Source organism: Daucus carota, chromosome 5 (assembly GCF_001625215.2).
Source record: "Daucus carota subsp. sativus chromosome 5, DH1 v3.0, whole genome shotgun sequence".
NCBI lineage: Eukaryota > Viridiplantae > Streptophyta > Magnoliopsida > Apiales > Apiaceae > Daucus > Daucus carota.
This window is the reverse complement of record NC_030385.2, coordinates 466,144-490,030: the sequence shown is the minus strand read 5'-3', so window position 1 is coordinate 490,030 and position 23,887 is coordinate 466,144. Positions and strand designations below refer to the sequence as shown.

At 35.0% G+C, this 23,887-nt stretch overlaps 3 protein-coding genes across 3 annotated transcripts; 1 reads left to right on the top strand and 2 right to left on the bottom strand.

The window, feature by feature from the left end:
* The first annotated feature begins 5,905 nt into the window (after nt 1-5,905).
* Nucleotides 5,906-10,984, top strand: LOC108219676 (RING-box protein 1a). Its single transcript, XM_017393172.2, has 5 exons — nt 5,906-6,139; nt 6,246-6,296; nt 6,389-6,448; nt 10,255-10,326; nt 10,621-10,984. Exons 1-5 carry the CDS (start codon nt 6,013-6,015, stop codon nt 10,656-10,658), a joined length of 348 nt encoding a protein of 115 aa, XP_017248661.1. The 5' UTR covers nt 5,906-6,012; the 3' UTR covers nt 10,659-10,984.
* A 2,563-nt stretch (nt 10,985-13,547) lies between these two features.
* On the bottom strand, nt 13,548-16,850 carry LOC108223455 (putative disease resistance protein RGA3). The gene has a single exon (XM_017397733.2). It carries the CDS (start codon nt 16,630-16,632, stop codon nt 13,732-13,734), a length of 2,901 nt encoding a protein of 966 aa, XP_017253222.1. The 5' UTR covers nt 16,633-16,850; the 3' UTR covers nt 13,548-13,731.
* Nucleotides 16,851-17,743: 893 nt separating this feature from the next.
* Nucleotides 17,744-23,887, bottom strand: LOC108219998 (proteasome subunit alpha type-6). Its single transcript, XM_017393624.2, has 9 exons — nt 23,637-23,887; nt 23,441-23,535; nt 22,845-22,926; nt 22,118-22,214; nt 21,508-21,566; nt 21,096-21,178; nt 19,842-19,937; nt 19,599-19,658; nt 17,744-18,031 (listed from the first exon to the last, which is right to left on the bottom strand). The coding sequence occupies exons 1-9, from the start codon at nt 23,710-23,712 to the stop codon at nt 17,939-17,941; spliced, it is 741 nt and encodes a 246-aa protein (XP_017249113.1). The 5' UTR covers nt 23,713-23,887; the 3' UTR covers nt 17,744-17,938.

Below are 23,887 nucleotides of genomic sequence, written 5' to 3'. Positions count from 1 at the left end.
TTTTGTTGGATTGGTATTTATGAGTGTTTTAATACAATGAAATTTTTATATTTAATACTAATACGAAATTAAAGATATTAACAATCAAAAATGTGTGTTGGCAAACGGGCTAAAAGGAAAAGGAAAGTATTAAGAGCCTGAGGGAGTATTTTTTTCCTCTCATTTCTTCATTTTTTTTTTGCATTATTCCGACACGTATTTTAATGCACATATTAAATTTAATTTCATAATTTTTTAAAAAAAGTTTTCGTTTCTATATAAAAGTTTATATAGTAAATTTTTATTTAGAAAAGAAAAAATTCAAAATAATATATTAAACTAAATTTTATAAGAGTATTAGAACGCGTGTCAAAGTCCCGTCTTTCCGTATAAACAATTACCGTATAAACAATTAAGACGAACGGGGAGAGTATAAAATTATAAGCGTCACGTCCATAAGTCCATTCCTCTATCACTCTATGTATAACCGAGGAAGAGGAGGGAGGGAGTATTTCACGCGTATACTTGACTGCTAAATTATCTTGTTTGATATATCGGGACTGTTCATATATAATATAAGATAAATTATTAATTTACGTCTAATTTATAAGATAAAATATAGTCATGAGTGATTTTGTTGGATTGGTATTTATGAGTGTTTTAATACAATGAAATTTTTATATTTAATACTAATACGAAATTAAAGATATTAACAATCAAAAATGTGTGTTGGCAAACGGGCTAAAAGGAAAAGGAAAGTATTAAGAGCCTGAGGGAGTATTTTTTTCCTCTCATTTCTTCATTTTTTTTTTGCATTATTCCGACACGTATTTTAATGCACATATTAAATTTAATTTCATAATTTTTTAAAAAAAGTTTTCGTTTCTATATAAAAGTTTATATAGTAAATTTTTATTTAGAAAAGAAAAAATTCAAAATAATATATTAAACTAAATTTTATAAGAGTATTAGAACGCGTGTCAAAGTCCCGTCTTCCCGTATAAACAATTACCGTATAAACAATTAAGACGAACGGGGAGAGTATAAAATTATAAGCGTCACGTCCATAAGTCCATTCCTCTATCACTCTATGTATAACCGAGGAAGAGGAGGGAGGGAGTATTTCACGCGTATACTTGACTGCTAAATTATCTTGTTACAACATTGCTGTCTTTGTCTACCGTACTTTTGAGAGGAGGCTCGAACAACTAGTCATATATTCTGGTGGAGTTCGGTTGTTGAGCTCTTAAATGCATGTGAGGGGCGAGTTGTATACAAGCTTTGTGTTTGCCGTTACAGTAGTACATCAAAACGCTAACATTTTGAGAAACGTCATAGGCGCACCAGAACCGTCACTGATTACTCCATCTGTTTTATAGAAAAAAATTGCACTATGTGTACTTGCATTTTGGTCGTTCCCATATTTTTAATACTATATTTTCATATCCTACGGATGAAATATCGCACTTCAAAATTTTCAGCAGTTAGTGTACTACCATCAAATAGAGTGTGACGGCGTGAGATTTAAATTGTAATCAGTCTTAAATCCAGCTTCCAAGATATATTTAAATACACAAGCATCAAATAAAGAGTAAATTTTTAATAATTTATAAATTGAAACAAACAGACTAATTTGGGAGTTCGGGGAGTTGCTTAATTTCTGATGGATTGAAGGGGGGAAGTGAGTTGGGGTCGTAGGGTGTTGACGACAGGAGGTGGTCGGAGTAGCGAAACGTCGCCACGGCTGCGATGTCCGGCGGCGGAGGTGGTTTCGCTGCTGTTGTAGTGGCGCCGGAGGAAGAATGGAGAGGAGAGTTTTTTGTTGGGGGCTGTGTAAAATGCATTCACGGGTATCGTTTGTGTGTGTAGCTCAGAGAAACGAAACGTCACCACCTTCAACGGTGGTGACACGGTAGCGAGGGAGAGAGGTGGTGAGAACTGGAGAGAGGGAGAGACGAGGATGGAGAGTTGCGAGGGTGGAGAGAGACTAGAGAGAAGGAAGGGATGAACGAAGGAAAAGAAAGAGAGAAGTGAGGGGGAAGTCGCCGGATTTTGGCCGCAAAATAGGGTAGAGGCCGAGTTTCTCAAAATCATCTTGGCGGATGTACAGATCGGGCATTTACGAGTCTAGCCATGGTGGTTATGCAAGCATTGGGTGTCGTCGGAATTTGGCCGGACGGTGGTGGCCACCGGCGATGGCCATTGAAGGTGAAGCTTAGTGAGCAATATGGTGAAGGAAAGAGATGAGGGTGAATATCTCACAAATAATTTAATGAATAATTAAAAGAAATAGTAAAAGAAAGATAATACAATGTTAAAATATAATGTATATATATAAAAGCTGTTGAGAAACTGATTAACCATGCATGTTAATTACAATTTAATCTAACATCAGGCATTATTTGACGGAGTACACTAACTGCTGAACATTTTAAAGTGTTGTATTTCATCTGTAGGATATGGAAGTACAGTATTGAAATTGCTGGAACGATTAAAGTGCAGGTACACCTAGTGCACTTTTCTCGTTTTATATTACATGTACATGGTTGAGAACGGAAAAAATGTTTCAAATTATTTATCTATTTCAATTTTTAATGAGATGCAGTCAATATATATTTTTTTTAACAGAAGTTAAATAAAAGAAAATTTTTCTAGATAAATGTTAAATAAATAGATATAATTTTTTAAAAGGAGATGGTCCTCACAAATAATTACGTAAATCAGCCTATTCGGGGGAAAGAAAAAAAAAGATCGATGATTGATGTCTAGATGGCGAATGGTGAATAGGATGACGACATTCACACCAAAAAAAAATAAATCGAATTAATCTCTCTCTACTATAAAAAATTAGTGCAATAATTATTTGTTAGGCCAACTCCTATACCCCCTCTATTTTGAAATATAAGTCAATTTGATCTTTTTACACGCATTTCTAAATGCTAAAAATTATTATTTTTGATTTTTTTTTCTGAATAAAAATATATGATTGATATTATTATTTAAAAAAAATTCAAAAATAATGATTTTAACCATACAATGAAAAGACTTAAAAATACGTGTAAAAAAAGTCAAACCACTCCTATTTCAAAACAGAAGGAGTACAGGTACAATTTCATAAAACAAATTCATGATCATATCACTTCTGCGCTCAAACATTCCGTAACTTGATGCATCAAATGGTTGATTGGCTGTTCGTCGTAAGATGAGTTTGGCATTTTTCCACTGAAATGCAAAGGAAAATGTATCTAGCCTTTCGTTTGCTTTTTTTTCTTGCACGGAAGATATCAACTCATTTTATACGATCTTTAAGGTCCATAAACAACTACGGAACGGACTTCAATATTTTCATATGACTTCTCTTCCATTTATTCAAATAGACTCTCTTTTATGCCAAGAAGAATTCTAAATTGCCCGCTGGAACCGAATATACTGAGATATCCTCCCATGTTATGTTTATGATAATACAGTATGTAAGTATAATATCATGAAGGAGATAGTCCTGGATATAATATTGGTAATTAATTGTTGTCAATAATTATATCATAATTTTTCATCCCGAAAAAGGTAAATTCTACTGAGGTGTCTGAATGACAGAGAAAAGATTTAGAGCTAATATATTTTTGTTATTAATTCTGAGGATGTGTTCAAAGAATAAATGTATAAATAATATTTAAATTTTCACTCCAAATCACGCATTATCTTTATTTAAAAATATAGCTAGCTCATTGATGATGATTATTTTTGGCTAACCTTGTACTAATATTTCATACCATCTGTTATTATATTTAAAAATAATATATTCTATTTATAACTATTTGACATAATAATAAATAGTATTTTTAAAAACTGAATACTTTTTAACTTGAACAAATTTTATAAAATATCTTAAAAAATTATATTTCAGCTAACATTATTGATACTCTAACAAGCAAAATATATGGGGAGTGAAATTTGTAAATGAAATTTGCCTACTCCTATATACTTAGAGTCGGGCGGCTCGCCCGTCTCGAACTCGTTGTTTAAGTGGATTCGGCTCGATTCGTTAAATGAGCTGAGTTCGAGCAAAGGTTTCGGTTCGTTTAATTAAACGAACCGGCTCGACTTGACTCGTGAAATTAAACGAGTCGAATTCGGATAGAGGTTTGAGCTCGATTAAGTGTAAAATTATACGAGTTAGCTCGCTCGACTCGTTAAAACTGGCAACGAGCCTGCTCGACTCGACTCGTGAAATTAACCGAGTCGAGTTCGGACAAAGATTTAGACTCGATTAGTTAACCGAGCCGGCTCGGCTCGACTCGATTAAATTTAGCTCAAATTAGCCTCGGCTCGAAACTCGCCCAGCTTGGCTCGAATTACAGCCCTAGGTATACTTCAAAACCGCATACAAGTGATAGATATCATGTGGTCCAGTGGACCGATATCCTACTTTCGAACAGAAAATTGCATCGATTAAGATTGAGTTTCGCCAGTCATATTAAAATTTTGCTAAACGACTTAAAGAATAGAAGCACGTTTGGTGGTTTAATCCTCTTGCTTTACCTCCTTTCCAGGTAGATAATGGCGTGCTGTCTCATATAGTCATGTATTTATGCATGTGCAAATTTCCCAGCTCTTGCACTCAGAATCTCCGTAGAAATCTTAACATAATCATTTGATCGAAATTTGAGTATCGTTTTAAGATTGTAAATCGAAAGTAAAGTGAAAAGGTGCGGTACAGTGGTGGGCCATGGTCACTACAGTTTGTCCCGTACTTGCATTTAGAAATGGGAATCACAATCGGGTCCTCCCAAACGCATAGTGACAACACACCAGATTCTGTAGCTTTGTAGTAAGTGCTAGTCTGTCTGGATATGTCCATTATTTTTTGTGATAATCCAAGCCCATGAGCTCCTTTGGTGAATGGTGATGGGTTCATGATCGTCCTGCTCAAGGTTTTGATTGATGGGCTTAACTTGATATTTCTCGTGGTTGATAAGTTTGGGCCCAAGAGAAGACGCTCTGAATTATCAAACACTAGCACACTACCCTCAAACTGTTTTCTTCAAAGCCGATGTATATTATTTCAGTCCCTCCTATTTTACCTGAATCGCTCTTTTTATATTTTTATATTCAAAAAACTAAATCTTAAATTTTTAGTATTTATTAAAATTATTATATACATATAGTGAAAATCAGACTTAATCGGTGAATTGACGGAATAAGAAATAAGGAAAATGCTAGCCCAAAATATTGTCCCAAATTTTTCACCAAATAATGTATCGAATTTGGATTGACTGCATTCACTCCAATAATAATGAGACCTCCTTGCATAGACATCAATAACTTAATCACAATTTTCCATTTGTCTGCGACATACTCCCTCCGTCCCTTTTTGTCTGTCCATTTTGGAAAAAAAAAACACATACCAAGGAATAATTGATTGTATAAACTTTTTCATTAAATACCTCTAATTAATATCTTCAAAATGGTGGAATACCCCTACTTTATGTCTTGAAAACATAAATTCAACCAAGTTTTAAATAAGTCAAGCCTTGAAAATTGAAATTATGGAGATATATTTGAAAACCTATCATTAAATTAGTTTTGAAAGTATAAATGGACAGATAAATAGGGACAAATTTTTACTTCCAAAGTGGACAGATAAATAGGGACGGAGGAGGGAGTATTTAATAAAGAAATTTTTTTGAAATACATAGCATTAATCAAGAAATTTAAAGATTAATTAAATTGACTGTGAATTAATTATATTGATTGAAAATTAATGAGATATTTAATCATTTCAACTAGTTACAAAACTGGATTAATTAATCGCTGATTTCTAGAAGATAGACAGTCACGTAATTCTAACTTCAGCTGCAATATAATTTTACACATCACAGTAAAAAAAAACATTAATAATATCGATCACAAAAAAATAAAAAGATGTTTAAATAGCTTTGGGAGTTTTGTTTACCTGGCGAGCATAAATAGAAGACCAATCGGAGACTTGTATAATCATCTTGTTTCATCTCCCGAGAGTTACATAAATCGACGATGGACACTGACGTGGCGATGACACCTGCCGGAGAAGGATCCACCGGCGCCGGACCCTCATCTTCATCAAAGAAACCCAAACGCTTCGAAATCAAGAAGTGGAACGCCGTCTCCCTCTGGGCCTGGGGTTTTTATTTCTTAACCCTAATTTTTCTCGATTGCATTTTTCTACTTAAACTAATTCATCATTTAGATTGATAATTAATCTAATATGTTTCAATCGATTCACGCAGACATAGTTGTTGACAATTGTGCGATTTGTAGAAATCATATCATGGATCTCTGTGAGTTTTCCCCTTTTAATAGCTTTTATATTGCATAGATATATACTGTATTATTTTTAACTCGACGATTTTTTTTGGTCGGTTTAATCTAGGTATTGAATGTCAAGCTAATCAAGCTAGTGCTACGAGCGAGGAATGTACTGTTGCTTGGGGTATGTATTCACTTCCCCTCTATAATTATCAGACTGTTGTGTCGCGAGGAATTTTCTGGTGACTGTTGGTGTTGGCGTTCACTGGCTACCGGACTAATTGTTACTATGTTTAGTACTATTAGTACGATGAGTAAGTGTGCATGCTGTACGTGATTGTCCCAATTTCTCACTTTAGTTGCGTGTATGTTGTACCAAATCATTGGCTAGTGTTTTGCATAGTTAAGCAGAATGTTTAAATATCGACTAACTCCTAAACAAGTTGATGGCATGGCACCTCCCCAAAGTATACAAAAGCACACAAAACTCGTTTTCTGTCGAGGAATGCAAGTCTTAGCAAACAGATGATTATGCAACTTCTGAAGAAACATATGTAATCACCATTTGGTCGAATAGTTTGTATGGTATAGCAGGAGCAGTAGTATTGTAGACAAGGAAGTTTTATCACTTGAAATTTCTAAAGCTACACTAGTACTAGTTTGTTATGCGCATCTAGGAGGGAGATTGATGCTTAGTAAATGACCAATCTAACAAACTCAAATACAAAGGATAAATAGATATACAATTTAACGTATGAAAGTATAAATTAATGCTTATACGCAATTGATCTTGTAATAAAAATGACATTGAATTCTATTAACTATTCAATTTTCTGATAACTAATAAGTAATGTTTATTTGCTTTTCTTTAGTAATATGTTTGAACTTGATACATATGGTATGACACAGAATGTAAATCATTCCGGCATGGGTTGTTCTGGCATGTGCTAAAATTATGGGTATGTGTTAATGGCATGTTGTGATATTTTGGTTGTGGACTCGTGGTTGAGAGACTATTTTTTCTTTGACGCTAGAGAAGACTTTTCTCTAACTGACATATTCTCTCCATTCCTATATATTTGGCCTTTCTGTTGGCATATGGATAGGTATCTAAAACACATATATAGACAAAATATTTGTTTCTTTTTGTGCTTGTTCCTAGTAAAACTTAGATCGTTTATCCGTACCAATTTTTAAAATGTTCTATGTCGATATGGTTAGGTACATTTTTGTACAAACGTTAGATTCTGCTAAAAGTTAAATTATGCTAAAAGAGTCAGAGGGACAGGTTGATAGTAAGGGATGAGAGTATCAGAACATTGCAATAGCCTGTGATATGAATCACTCTTATATATTACACATCCATGTTCAATCATTTATCTAGACTTTGTTGAAGACACTTGTTATTTGATCTGTACAACTGTTTATTTTTCTCAAAAGCAACATTAATGCTCATAAAAGCACTTGAATACATTAACTTCCATCTATATGTTCAATTAACTTGAGCATATGGTCATAGGATTTTTCATAAACGTACAAGATTAGATTAGTCGAGCATTTTTATTCTCCGACTTTTGTCTTATATTTTGGCCGACTCGTATTCGCAAATAGTCAACTCTATATATTTGTTGATTTTGTTGGATTTTCCGTTATTGAAGAATAAATGTTGTGCATAGTTATGTTTAGTTTGCTATTGGTCTATGTGTTAGATGCTTTTATAACAGGAAAGCATTTTGTCTAAAACTGACAATGGCTTTGATTTCCGATTGGCAACTATAGGTAGTGAGTTATTTTTGTTTTTTCATTTATGTAGTGGCTTTGAGGTTTGTGCTTGTGTAGTCGAAAAGAATAAAACAGTACATAGATTATATATTTTAGCATTTCGTCAGAACACCAGATTGGTGTACTTTTAAAAAATGCAAATGCCCTTAGTATTTTTTTTAAGCTCGTGCGAGGCATTGGCCTATGTATAAAACCTTTTAATGTTTAAAATTTAATATTAGCATTTTTTATATGTAACATATAAGTATTTTTTTGTATGTAATAAATAAGTAATAATGCGTGGTGTAGTTATATGGATTTTGGATCCTATTCTGAAATACATCTTTTTTGATTTTTTTTTTAATCTAGAATCTTGTTACAACGACCTATCTTTACTTCTAACTTGATTATATATCTAATACAGCTCTTCATATAAAGGTACTACGTAGGATCCTTTTTGCTTACAATTTCATTTATGTTTAAACCCAAGTGCAAAATAATTTACTATATTACTATTTAGGGTCCTATTCGTAAAAGCCATCGTTTTAACCTAATTATTTTGTATATAAATCCTCTCTTTCTACTCCCTTTCTTTCCTGCCCAAATATCTATATTTTAATTTTGTTACTCAGTTATAATCTATTATCTGAAACTTAAAATCCTGATTTTAAATTTAATTACAAAATTTAACCAATATATTATATTGACTAACACAGCGGTCCATAGCCTAAAATCTGTGTAATAGAGTATTGACCGATGTAAGAACACATGTTCGGCTTTAGTAGTATTATGAAGGTATAGATGTCTGACAAGTCAGCTGATGTGGTGTGAGTTCAGATTGAGGCTAGGCAGATAATAAATTCAATTAAAGCAAGTATACATGATTTTAAAATCATAAATTATACTCAAACTTTATGTAATTTGCATAATGAGGATTTTCCGGTTAACATACTCTGATCCGATTATGATTTTAAAATCATTTATAATACTCAAACTTTGTTGATGTAATTTGCATAATGAGGATTTTCTGGTTAACATACTCCAATCCGGTAAACATCTTTGGTCATCTGCAGATAACATTGGTCATCTTCTTCAGTCTCCCATTTGCACCCTTACATGTGTATATACAGATGTTAACTATACATGATATGTTAATTATAGTCAGTAGTTGGTTTAATTTTCAATACTTTTTTTCATTGGCTGCTTGTTTATTTGGCTGCTGATTTAAGTTGATTATTAATATTTGGTTTGCTGAGTTTGTTTATGCAAGGCAGTGAGTAAAAGCAAGGCAGTAAGCAACTACAATATTTTGATATTTGTCGTATTCCCTTGTACCTGAATCCCCATATTTTTGACTTTGCTGAATTTCCCCATCCTCGCCTTGCGCACCCGCTCTCATACTTCCTAGGGTCAGATGGATGCTAATAACAGTGTTAGTTCAGTGATGAATTGTGTTGTAGCATACTCTCTATACCAAAGGAAAAAGTGGATGTCTTTGACCATGTATGATAAATATTTATGAATAGATTAATATCAGTACGCGAGAAATATGAACTCTGAGAAGATAGGTATCACATGACTAAATTGATATAATTGAACTTAAACACACATGCATAGTTATCAGTGGAATATGTAGCCCTCTCTTCCTTTCTTACTTGTAGTTTTGGAAAAGGGTGTTTGTCCTGTGTTTTTGTGTTATATTCTAGACATGCGTCAAGTGGAACATGTATAATCCATATATGTGTGAATCTCATATATGTTTGTGTGACTCTCATTAAGGACGAAGTCAGACCTCAATCTCGACGAGGGCCAACTCAAAATAATATTAAATCATATATGATACAAAAATAAAATTATAAAGTAACTTATACAGAATATAAATCACAACACCACCCTACGTTCTTTAAAATCCGAAATTCATCTTACCACCCTACGGTCTTTAAAAAAAAAAGTGAACCAAATACTATGTGATAAATTTAGCAGTTGGTTGGGGGGGGGGGATGTATCGATATTATAGGGACCTCAGAGGTGGCCGTGCCCCCCTTTGGCCCCTATTATGCTCCGCCCCTGATTCTCATATATTTGATAAATTACTGGTTCTCGTTTCTTTCTAATGAGATGTATCTTTGTTATATGTTGCAATATGTGATCTGTCTAAGAGATGTTCCATTAGCTGCTTCAAATAATAGTTGTCTAGGGTTGGTTTTTTGAACTTCTGTGTTCCCGCAGGTGTGTGCAATCATGCCTTCCATTTCCATTGCATCAGTCGATGGCTCAAGACCCGTCAAGTGTGCCCACTTGGTATTTCATCTAATTTTTTTTATTTGTTTATCGAATTTTCTATGGTGTGCCCATGGGCACACAATAGTCACTAACTCTAATGAGAATACTAGCTTTTGATTGGTGGATGGATAATAAATGTTGCTGGACCCCCTGCATTTACACCAATTCCACCAATCAAAAGAAGCCATTTTCATGAGTTGGTGCTTATTGTGTGCCCTTAGGCACACATTAGAAAAACCGTTTGTTTATTTATATGTGCTGCTTGTGTAGATGGCTAATTTTGTAAATATTTTTTTTTTATGTTTTCTAAAGATAACAGCGAGTGGGAATTCCAGAAGTATGGGCACTAGAGGGAGGTCACAGCCACTAGCAGTGGAACAGGGCCTTTCAATATCTGTCAGTTGAGAAGCCTGTGACATCTCATTGGTCCCGGTGCTCCTGTCTAGTGCGGCTGAACCTTTCAAACTTTGTCGTCTAATGGATTTCTATTGTGAAGCATTAGTCTGCATGTGGAGTTTAACGAACCAAGTTTATGAGATTTAGTGTCATGTTGATTGTTTGAACATATAAATTCATGAGCTGAACTTGTTATACTTCAATGACAGTAGGCAACTTGCTTTGGTTATGAAATACTTGGTCTTATCATATAATTTGCTCGTACTTTACAATTTTATAATTCGTTGCTTATATGTTTATGATCTCAAACAAGCACATCTTCTAGTCACACAGACTCTTGGTTTGTGTTCCATTTTGGCCGAGATGGCTGTTTTTGTAAAGGATGGATGCTATTTTTAAAAATGTCACTATATGGTGATCGCATTCTTCTGAGCAAATAGCTGACATGTAGTTATGGTAAATATGTTGTTTGTGTTTTACAGTTGTTTGATCAAGTAAACACAACTAAATCAACAGCCGGCATAGGTTCCTATAAGAATACCTTGTTTGAGAACTTGTTTACCTGAACTTGTAGCACCACGAAACTAAAGACTCTCACATCAGGGCGGTGCATTTTCATGTCCTTGTTTGTCCTTAATCTTATTGTTACTGATACTACTTGCATCGAAGTTTATGATTGATGCAAGCAAGCAAACTTTATGTAGAAGTCAGCCGGTGATGACTGCAGTTTCTGGTATGTTGTACCGATGGAGGTACCTAATATGGGTAAGTTTATGTGCCCATAGAATAAAGAAATCAAATATATGAAATAATATCACAACAGTATTCTGATACTTGCCAAGCCAACAAGGAATTTATACTTGCTGTCACTTGTTCTTGTTCGTCTTAGCTTGTGGAGTTGTCTTCCTCGATTTCTTATTCCCCTACTGAAGAATATTAGGTGTATAATTGTTATCTTATAATTGATCACTCATGAACGCTGATGTGAAATTGTTTGATATTTTAACTTTATATAGTGACTGCCGTCTGCATGTATTTTGCATCTATGAAATTTACAACGTGCATGATCGTTGGGTGAATTATTAGTATTGCGAACTAAACCAGATTTTTGCCGCCTTTGTATAAACCATAACAAGCCGTACTTTCATAACTACGCCCTCGATGTACTATTAATGTCTTGATGAGGCTGATGTACTATTAATGTCTTGATGATTCTGATGAGGCTGAGACGACGTCTCAAGAGCTGCTTCACTAATCTCTGACTGTTTCAGTCGTCCATGTTTCCCTGGAGAGGCACTCCGTCTCAATATGTGCCTCATCGCTGATATGAGATCAACAGCCGGATTGGGTGGCTGCACGGAAGATTTGAATTGGTTGCAAAAGCTCATGTGGTGAATGAACGCCTCTTCTGTATTGAAGAAGCGCATTTCATAACCAACTGCCTCTTGGCACAGTCCACATATCCATCTACCTTGATACCTCTGGCGAATCATTGTTATGTACGTCTGCGTGCACTCCTCTGTCAATCCACAGCAATCGCATGTCACCACCAGCTCCTCCTCCTCCTCTTCCTCCCCCTGGCGACTAGCTTTTTCTGCAAGTTCTGATTCTGAAGATGTTGTTTGATTCATCACCATTAACACTTTGCAGATAGCAGAAGCAGACTGCTACTTAAAAGTTAAAACCTTGATGAAAAGCTTATTTATACATAAGAGAACAGCCGTGTGAAATTGTGATGTGGATGCAAGAGATGCCACCAGGGAGTCTGTCAATAATTGAGGAATTGTATGCAGTGGTTATGCTGTTGATTCCAGGAGGGGCCTTGTATTTATTGTAATGCCACATGTCTTTTACGATACATTATGTCATGTACACATCTGCGAGGAATCACTTTGAGAGCAATCCAATGCACGAATGATTATAGCACCCGAATATCAATGTGTTCTTTACTTCTTGCATTGTTCAGAGAAAAACTCGAGAAATATAATATTTAAATTATGTTGATTTTTCCATATGAAATATGTCATAAAGAAAATATAACTAAAAAGTCGAAGTCAAACACATCTCTCCAACTCTCAGCTGTAATCCTTTTTTCTTTTGAAGCCGTGTGTTTTTATATTGTATTCCCACAAAATTAGAACCACTCTGGTTACTAAATGCATGGTGCCAGTGATCGATTTTCTGAGGCGAAACGAAAGATGATCAAAACTGGCTTCATTTTTATTGAATTTATTTATCTATTTTATTAAGGGTTTGTCTAGTGTGTGCTCATGAGCACAGCATAGAAAAACCGTTTTATTAATAACAGAATGGAGAATGCATGTTTCACATGCTCTGTCTCTTGAGTCTTTACCTGCGTGTCTGTCTCAACAAGCCAACAGTTAAGTTGTTGAGATGGTGACAGACATTTACTTTCATTGTTGTGACATCTCCTGCACAAGTCTTTTGACACAAATATATAGTACTACTTGTATAGCCTCTCGGTTCGAATCATTTATCGACTTTATTTTGATTAGAGACTTAGAGTGACTTTTCTTGAATGGTTTTCCATTAAGAAAGTAGTTTTTTCTTGTCATCAGCACAGCTAGCTACCCAAACAGGAGGAGTTTGAATTCTTTTTGTGTAAATAGCTCCTACTCCAATCTATCCTGCTGCCAGGTCCCTTGACAATTTTTGAAAATAATGTCTCTAAGCCGTTCGCCTTGATCGCCTTACCAAAGGGCCAACTCCGCCTGCTACTACCATTCCATAAGAAAGACTACTTTTACGACAAAGAAACTTATAAATTGAAAATTTGAAAGAAATTTTTAAAGTGGAATGATTTACAAGCTGCAAAGGGAATCTGATCAAATATAAGATTTTATTTTCTTAGAAACTTCGGCTGCAACATAGGTTTAGCGTTACGGCTTTACATTATACAACAAATTTAAAGTTGATAGATTATAAGCAATGAGACTAGGATTCAAGTATATAACTTTATCCAGGAGAGATTTGACATGAGCAACCAAGAATTCCTGCATATTTCTCCTACGACAGCTTTATCTTTCTGATGTGAGATATTTTCTTTCGTTCATCTCCTCCTCTACGGTACCTTTGCTGCAGAATTGTGCAGTTCTTGATACTCAATCTTCTTACTGATGTTGAAAGGTGGAGGAGAGTCTCTGGAAGGGCTTGAAGCTTGTCACATTCAGAAATTTTCAAGTGACGGAGAAGTGGCATGACTTGCATATTACTCTCGTCTCCTTCACTCTTTGCACTGCTCATATTCCACTCTTCCAAATTTCTCATCCTGACAATCTCGAGCTTCTTTAACTTTGGAAATGCACCCCTTTCTTTGCTAAATTCAGGATTTGAATTCAGGAATCGCTGATCAATGCATTTCAAGTTGTTTATGCTCTCCAAATGGAGTTTCTCGAGCATTGGTAGTTCCCCTAAAGCAGGTAGCTGCTCACAACTTTGGCATTCAAGAACGACAAGTTTCTTTAGATGGCTTAATGAAACCATCCAATTTGGAAACTGAGAGCCTCCATAAAACTTCATCTCTAACCGCACCAAGTTTGTATGAGGTTGAAGAGCTTCAGCCACGTTGCACATGATCTGATCAGTTTGTGCTAGGGGCTTGAAATTCATTGACAGAATCACGAGGTCTTCTTTTTTCTTCAACTCCGCCATTTTAGCCTCAGTTGCATCTGCTATATTTCCCAGACCTTCTAAATCAAGACGCCCTTGAAGGGAGTTCAAGTCTCTTAGATCCTTAATTTTACAAGCTGCTCCGTTAGGATCACCACCACCTCTGATAACAAATTTGCTCAATGTCCTAAGAGCTTGCAATTTGCTGACCCCCCCTGGAAGCACTGACAGATTATCAGTTTTATCAATCTCAAGATGCCTCAAGTTTTCTAGTTTCCCAATCCCTTGAGGCAGCTCTGTGAGATGATTGCAGGCTACAAGCTTCAAACTCTGCAGATTGTATAAATCACAAACCGATTCTGGCAATTTTTCTAGTGGATTGAAGGATAAATTGAGGTACCGGAGGTTTATCACCTTTTCAACTTCATCTGGAAGTACACGCAACCTGTTGTGGCTCAAATCTAATGCTTTAAGATACTTCATTTGATTGAATAACTCAGGCGAAACAGCATCAACTTGGCTTACAATTGGCGGAGAATCATAGAAGGACTGAACCCAGAATGTATGCAACTTCTCAGTTTTTTCAAAGCTTTCAGGAAAAGGGGCATCATCTCCACGAATCCATGTAAGATGGCGGATATTTGCACTAGCAGAGCACACCTGTTTTTTTCGACTGTCAGGCTTCACAATAGCACACTCATTTTTTGTGAAGTATTGTGCAAAATCGTGTACAATGTCGTGCATCTTGAATCTTGTAACAATGCCACTTTCTTTATCTTTTTCCATATTCTGGAAAAAACACCGCATTATTAACTCATCCAAGCAACTCCTACCTTTTTCTTCCATATCTGCTCCTAGTGCTGTTTCTTCCTTATTCTTTTCTGTAAGATATCCTTGTGCTATCCACAGTTTAATCAAATTGTCAGCTTCAATATAGTAATATTTTGGAAACTTGGCACAATATATAAAGCATTGCCTCAATTTTGAGGGAAGATCATAGTAGCTCAACATTAAAGGAGGGGAAAGATCTTCTTCTGCTCCAGTCACTTCCCAGAATTCACTCTTTGAAACTTTCCTCCAATCTGCTAAAGAACTTTTTGAGCGCATGAGACCGCCAATAGTATATGCAGAAAGAGGCAAGCCTTTGCATTGGCGAGAAATCTCTCTACCAACCTCTTCTAATGCTTCTTTCTCGTCCTCGGTCTTCTCATTAAATGCTATGCGACTGAACAAAGTCCAGCAATCTTGATCAGACAACTGTCCCAGCTGGTGAATGTATGAGCTACCCACCGTCTTGGCAACAGTCTGATTGCGTGTGGTCACCAAAACTCTACTTCCGGGAGCACCTACCTTAAGATTGCACACCAACTTGTCCCAAGATTTGTGCTTGCACCGCCCCATATCATCCAGCACAAGCAGAAACTTCTTGCCATTGAGAGCGTTTTTGACTAGCTGTAATGCAGTTTCAAGTTCAGTCACATCAGGCGCCCGTTTCTCAACAGACTCAACAATAGCCTTAGCAACGCGGACATCATCATATGGTTCCGGGACACACACCCATATCCATTCTGTAAAATGATTCTTCACTTCATCACAGTTGTAAATCAGTTTGGCAAGTGTCGTCTTCCCCATTCCGCCCAAACCAACTACAGAGACAATTTGAAGTGTTTCTTTCACAGCTTGCACACTATTCTCAGAACACAACTTGCTTATAAGAGTACTCTTATCCTCCCCCCGCCCAAATACATCCGGTACCTCAATCGACGACGTTGTCGATGATTTAGGCCTCACCCTACTTTCTTGACCACCAACATCAATTCTAACTAAATTAAACCCCTTTCCCTCTAAAACAATTGCATCTAGTCTCTTATTTATGTCTCGTATAGTGATCGCTATATCGTGTCGATGCACAACTCGACTAACATCAAAGCAAGAACACAGCAAGAAAGAATAGCATACCTTCTTCTCAGCAGCTTTATCTTGGCTCCTTTTGATCTTCATCTTTCTGGTAGCTGTATTCCATTCACAAATAACATCATCCACATCATAGGCCACATCTTTAAGGCTCTCTAACCATCGCTTTACCAAAGGATCACTCACTTGCCTTCTCTCCGCGCTCTCGATCACATCCTGGACCAGTTTGAGCTTCTGGGAAATGTTGTGAATCTCTTTCTCCACACCCACGACTAGTTTGTATTCTTTGGCAATCTTTTGGCTGGTGACCATAGTGAATTGTTCGAAGATTTGGGAAATCAAAGCATCACCCATGACTCGGAGACGATCAATGAATAGTGGCATATGAAAGGTAAAGTTGGGGAGGTGATCTCAAGAAAATTTAGTATATGAGTACTAAGTATTGGGTGGTTGCTTATACTCTATCATGGAAATTACTGGGAATTGAGTGGAAAGCAAGGTGCTGTGGACATCTTAGGAAATTGAGGAGGGAGACTTGTTACAGTTGACTTCAGTTGTAGCCAGTAGATGCCTTCGGAGAAACAGAAGGGTGCATCCTCATAGATAGCTTAAAAGCCATTTGTACCGTTTGTGTAAAAAATCAAGAAGCGTCTATAAAAAACTAGGAATGTTAGCTTTTGTTTCACAACTTCTACTTATTTCCCAAACACTTTAATCACTTATAAGTCTTAACCTGCTTCTCACTTCTACTTCACTTCTTTACTTTAACCAAAAAGCACTTATTTTAAGTTTAGCCAAACGGTCCGGTAGGACATCCAAGTAAATTTTTTATTTATTTTGAACTTGAAACCTGACAGGATAGTGGATAAAGATAAACTTTTCTCCTTATGCTGACGTCAGAGTATATTTACAACCAAGTTTTTAGCCATCTCAATCAACAGTAAGTGAACTCTGAGCTAGCTGTTAAAAACCATTCCAATAAATTCTGCTTACATCCCAGTTATGATATTTAATATGATATATATTATGTTAAAAATGAAATATGCTATTTAATAATAATAATGTAAATATATAAAATACTAAGATTGTCAAGAAATAAACATATAAATATGATATTGATAGATCATCAAATAGTCAGAACTTGTTGTTTCAACTAGTTATCAACATACCAGTAGTGCAAGTCCCCCAAATGCCGGTAGGATGGACATAATTGTTCACCATTCAAGTTAGTTAACCTCAGGTTGCTCATATATTTCATTTCACATTTCAATAATATGATTTCAATTCAGTTTTATACTAATATTTAAATATCCAAATTAAGTTCAAATCCTTTTTCTTATCCAAACATGTCATTCAATTAAATTCAAAATTTTAAATAAAATTCAATTTCTCAAACATAACAGTAATATATTGGAATCAACAAAGATGACAAATTGATTAACAAATTACCATACTAATGCAATCTAAAGCACACATCTTGTAAATACGACCCAAATTTGACCAATAAAAAGGGCACTCCGCTAGATGAATATATATCTAAAAATAAATATCTAAAGCAACCAAATTCAAGGACAACTTTAACCATTCATTTTAAAAATGAAGGAGAAGTAAGTATCATCATATCCGAATTACATATTTCTTCATTCTTAATTCAAGCAAGTTGAGGAAGAAACCCCTTGCTGCTGCAAATTTAGTCACGCTCACTGATTGCAGTCAAGTGCTCGTCTATCTCATCAGTAGATAATGCTCGGAAAATGGGATTTCCCTTCACCACAACTCCAACCTATCAAAAAGTTACAACTCTTAGCAAAAAAAATGACTTCGTGCTATAAGAATCTTTATGATTACTCGTCCCCTGAGGAAACTTGAAATATGTCAATTAATATTATCCTCCAAGCAGAATTATATTACCTAATCACCAGAACACATAAGAATCGTTTCTGACACACTTTTCCCCTTACTTTTAAAAATTTGTTGGTAACTAAAAAAATTTAATATGTGCCAGTAACTTAATCAGGGCAAAATAAAAAGGAGTACGTATGCGGTGAGAGAAAACTTTACGGTGAACCTAAAAAAAAATACTAGGCAACTTCGAAAAAGTATCTGACAGAAGAAAATTTGTAATAGAACTGTAGCTGGTAATGACTATGATATCACAAATACGATTTAGTCAACCTATTAGGTTCCCTTGGAAACTGCAAATAGAATAATAATAATAACATCATATCTACTCTTTCTTTTGGCAAAGATCATCCTATATCCTTCATTATTACACAAGGTAATTTCAAAAAATACAAATATTTCAATTATTACAAGAAAGTAATAAAATCATACACAAAAACTTTATAGATTATGTTAGGATTGCGGTAGTAATAAATTGGGTTAAGTAGTAGTATACTAAGGGGCCGTTTGGTTCGACTGAAACGGAATGGAATTGGAATGATGCCGAATTGTATTACCTGTTTAGTTTTGATCCGGAAACGGAATGAAAAGTTAAATGATTATTTTTATATCTAATTTTTCAAAATTCACATAACTTGAAAAAGAAGTTAATAATATTTATGTTTATAATGATATATTTATTTTTATAAATTAATATAATTTATTAGTTAAAAATATTATTATTTTCTGAATGACATGACTTATAAGTTATATCAAAATTACTTTTTATTTATAAAAGTTGAAAAAAAATTTGATTTTGGAAAAAGCATTTACATGTCACTTTTTATTTTTAATAATTTGTGAAGTAAATCATAAATGAAAATGAAAAAAGAATGAGGAAAGGGAAATCAAATAGCTAGTGGGGGTGGGGATGGGTAAGGAAGGAAGTTGGGTAAACCTAATGTCAAATTTTATAAAACAAACACCAACAAAGGGAATGGAGTTAGTTGTTTCCCTTTCCCCTTGTCAGTTACCCCAAAACAAACGGCCCCTAATAATAGTACCTGTAAGGGCAATTTAGTACTTCTTCTGGATTACTGACCTTTGGTGTCTCTAAATAGTTCATCCTAAACTGTATTGGGGTCATGTTGCATTTTATAAGAAGGAAAACTCATTACACCAATTTCTTTCTCTCTCTAGTTTTCTTAGTGCGCTTCCTCTTTCTATAACTAACTCTCCCTTCTCTCTGATCTCTCTCTCTAGCTGATGTCTGCACTCCGAGCTTGTACCAAACTAAAAATGATTCCACTTCAAAGAGAGTTTATAATTATATACACCAAATGCTATAATAATAATTAGTCAGTCTAGCGCAAACATATTAGTTAAGTACAATTTAACATATAGTATACCACAATAACACAAGTTCTTCAATTGTTATGTAAACAAACCAGGGATGGTTTACACTATACCTCAATCTCAGTAGCCTTCAGATCCTCTTGTAAAACAGATTGTAGGGCTGAGATTGCAGTCTGCAAGACAGAATGGCACAATGTTATGTTACATAATAATCAGCAAATAACCCATACTTATTAGATCTGGAACCCAATGAAAATAATTTTAATTTTACTCTTAACAGATCAGAAGAGAGCAAATCCTATAAATTTTTCATGGAGATATTTATATATTTATAGCACAGAAAAGGTAGTATATACCTGGACAGTCTCCTCATATGTGAAGGCTGGATCATTCTTCATTTTCTTCTCAAGGAAATTTATTGCTTCTTGCTCTTTCAGTCCAGCACTTGTTGCCTAGAGAAATTCATTATCAGTCAGATACCACCCAATACCCCTCACTAGATCAGATCAAATTACGACATACAAATCAACCAAAAATTGGTTTTATGCAATCAGCTTTCTTTCACAAACAACAAAAAGACCTCTGAATGGAACAAACCTCTACGGCCCACAAGGCCACAACCATTTTCTCCATTTTAAATTTTATATGTTTAGCATGTAAAAAAGCAACTTCAGAAATAAATAATTGACCAAAAAATTGGAAAACAAAATGTACGATTAGGAAGTTTCTATAAATTTATATACTACGGAGTAATATATTTTTAAACTTAAAAAACACCCAGCAATTGCAAACGCAGAATTTGGCTAATCAATTGTACGTCTATTTAAAAATCTCAAAAAGAATTCAGAAATGCCGCAAGGTCAAATAAATTATAATTGCAAAGGTATCAAGAAAATAGCAGTTATATTTCTGAAAAGTTTAGAAATCATAGTACTATGCTTAATCAAACACATAACATGGAAATGTTACTGCAATTTTGTGGAATTGAATAGTAGTATGGAATAAAGTGGATGAGTGCTTAGCTTTCATTTGGTTACTTATTTAGCACTTCAAAAGCCTTGGCCAATTGAGCCCTTAGATCAAGTTCAGGCCAGTTCATTTCTAGAAGGCTTCCTTGCATATTGTTCTACTCAAGATCACACTCAGATGTTGACGTTTCACAGTTGAGCACACTATATAGCTACTTGTTCACATTAGGTGTCACGACTCTTTAGGACATTATAAGCATCGTAGTACATTCCCGTCACGACCTTTACAAATCGTTTAACATGCACTTATATATTCATAAACAGTGTAAATTGTGTGTGAGTATACATTTTTTAAATAGAACAGGTCATCATCTGAAGCTCTTTCATCTAAGAACTACATTTTCCGGTTATGGCCTCTCTAAATATCGTCTTAAGAAGCATTCATTTAATTATATATAGTGTGAACTGTGCATGTGAAACGAGTCATGTAAATTCCCCTTCCCTTCGTTGATATAATTTCCATTACCTTTATATATCTTACTTTTTGTAGATATCAATATCCCACCATTAAAACATACAATCAAATTTTTATCATTACATTCAATATCTGCTTAATTACAAAATTTACTGATAAAAAAATACCTTGTGACCAAAGAAATGGCCAGCAGGATCACACTTGAACAGTTGAGGTCCAACCTCGTCATCAATACCCAAGACCATAGCAACTGCCAGAAATTAAAAGAAAATAAAACAAGCTGAAATGAGACAGCAATCCCTCCTTTCTCAAGCTAATGAGAAAATTAATTAATTAATTACAATAGCAAATAAATCATTTATAGCTGCAAAAGTAAAAAAAAATCCAAAGAACAAAAATTTCCAACAACCCCACATATGACACATGCATTCCTTGTGGAAGGAATAGCATAACTGGAAAAATAATAATACTATCCCCTGCCATCAATAAAATCAACAAAAGGGTGTCTAGTGTTGCAGCAAGAAATGAAAAATAAACTATTAAAAAGATATTCTTCAGAGTTATAGGTCAGTCACCGACCTACTCCTAGAGGCCTCATATAAGCATGCTGAGTATAGACTTGTGATTTATCAGCAATCCTGCACAACCATACAAATATGTTCAGCTTGATGCAAGAAAATTGAAAACTAAAGTTTATCTATACAGAGTTAAATATATGCCTGGTTAAAATTTGATCATTCCTATTGCATCTAAGTTCATGATATATCATGAGATGCATGGGTGAATGCTTACTAAATTATTTATTGAACTTTGGAACCTGAAAAGTATTGTAAAAAGAGATATGTTATCAAGAATTGTCATCAAATATTCAATTAAAGCATGACATTTAAAGTCACAGGAGACAAGTTGTAGGTATTAGCAGAACACATTCACACTTTACAGAACTATCCTCCTAATAACTAAAGGGGATAAATTTTAAATTATCAGTTATCACCCATTCCAGATTCACTATTAAAGCAAACTTAGAACCTGTCGTGACTCGTGATATCCCTAGCTCAAATTACAAGACCAAATTCAGCTGTCAACTAATCAAGTTATTCCAAAACAAAACTATTTATATCAGAAGTATTAAACATTTAGAAGAGAATGCACCCAAGCAAAACAAGAGCAGCAATAAATATTTGCTTACCATCTAGCAAGTGTATCAGCTGGCATCTCATATCCATATTTATGACGAAATTCAGCAGCTTCATTTCTTGCTTGCTGAACCAATGTCCTTGCATCAGCTGAAAAGTAATACAGCGAAAACACCAGCTCAATATAGAAAGAATTTTTTAATAATTAGTAAACATATTAATGCATATACATATTATTTCTTATGTTATTACAGCGGAATGTGCAAAAAAATAAATATAAAGATCACAACTAATAAAAGCACATCTATTTAGAGGCAAACCCAAAGTTCAATATTTAATAACAAGTAATACATTCTCATAAATATCAACCATCACGCTGGTCACTAATAAGGTATATAGGCAACCAAAAGCCACTTGGTTTAGAGGTATCTCCCTCGCTCCCATTAGAGTAGGCTGTGGGTTCAGAAGATGAGTTGGGTGCATGAATTTTCGACTATCCAAATGAGTAATACAAGCATCATCTACACTAAGCAAAAGGTTGTGGGGGTTGAGGTTGCAGGTCAATCACAGGAACATATTCACAAAAGCGCCACAACACACAAACTTTACTAGATTGTATACAATAAGATGGCGCAGATATATATATTTAAACCGAATAGGAAATCTATATATAAATAGTAAACAAAGAGAATAATGTTAAAAATATGAAGGCAACAAGCCGTGTATCAAACACTTGGAATTATGAATTACAGCTAGAGATAGAGGGATGAAAAGGTTAACCAGTAGTTCCGGTAGCTACGAGGCCAAGGTACTTGGTAACAGCGAAAAGATGAGTAATACTTGATGGATCCAAAAGCTTGTCCTGAATAAAAATAAACGCAACCATATTAACTAGACAGACAGCATATATGACATAGTCTATGTTACTCGGACTCGGGTACGGAATGTTGGACACGACACATATGAGTGTCGGACTTGGGAACTTTGAAAATTGGGGACACGTGGAGACTGTCATATTTTTGGACACAGGTACGGGGACACATCATACTAATAAACAAGTAAGGTAAGTTCGACATCTTAACAAAAAAAACAACAGAAATCAAATTAGACATGAAATATTAGGGGATTTCGCAAATTAGGCATTAATCCCATTCATGCTTCTTTCTTTTTTCTCACACATTTCTTTTGAATTATAAATTTGACTCATTTTATTTTTAAATTGGTCAAAGTGTTCTTATTTTAGTCAAAAGACCCGACACGAAATAAGTGTCTATGTCCGAATGTCGAAATATCCGACACGGATATGACAACCAAAATATCCGAGTCTAATTAACATAGGACATAAATAATTAAATACATTTGAGATGATTACTGACGGGGACTTTCTTCTGAGTAACTACGCAAACGGAGTCTTTGCCACGAACACCAATAGATGTTACTCCCGCGGCTTTCACAGCTTTAAACGCATACTCTGTTTCAAATTCATTTGATTCTCATCAGCTGAAATTGATGTTGATGATTGATAAATCGACGAATAATAAAAATTCAAATTGGGGGAAAAGACAGACATACCGACTTGGAAGAGACGGCCTTCCGGAGAGAAAATGGTGATATGACGGTCGTAACCACCTCCACTACCACGACTCATTTCGATCTCTTCTTCTAAGCTTTTAGGGCTGCCGAGTTTTTTGAATCGAACTTCACAGAGTATTATCAAAAACTAGAGAGCTTCCGGCAGTTAAATCGAGTTTTCTTTGTTCACAAGACACAACTACACCAAAGTTGAATCCGACCAAAAGCATGGACGTGGACAAATAACCCGC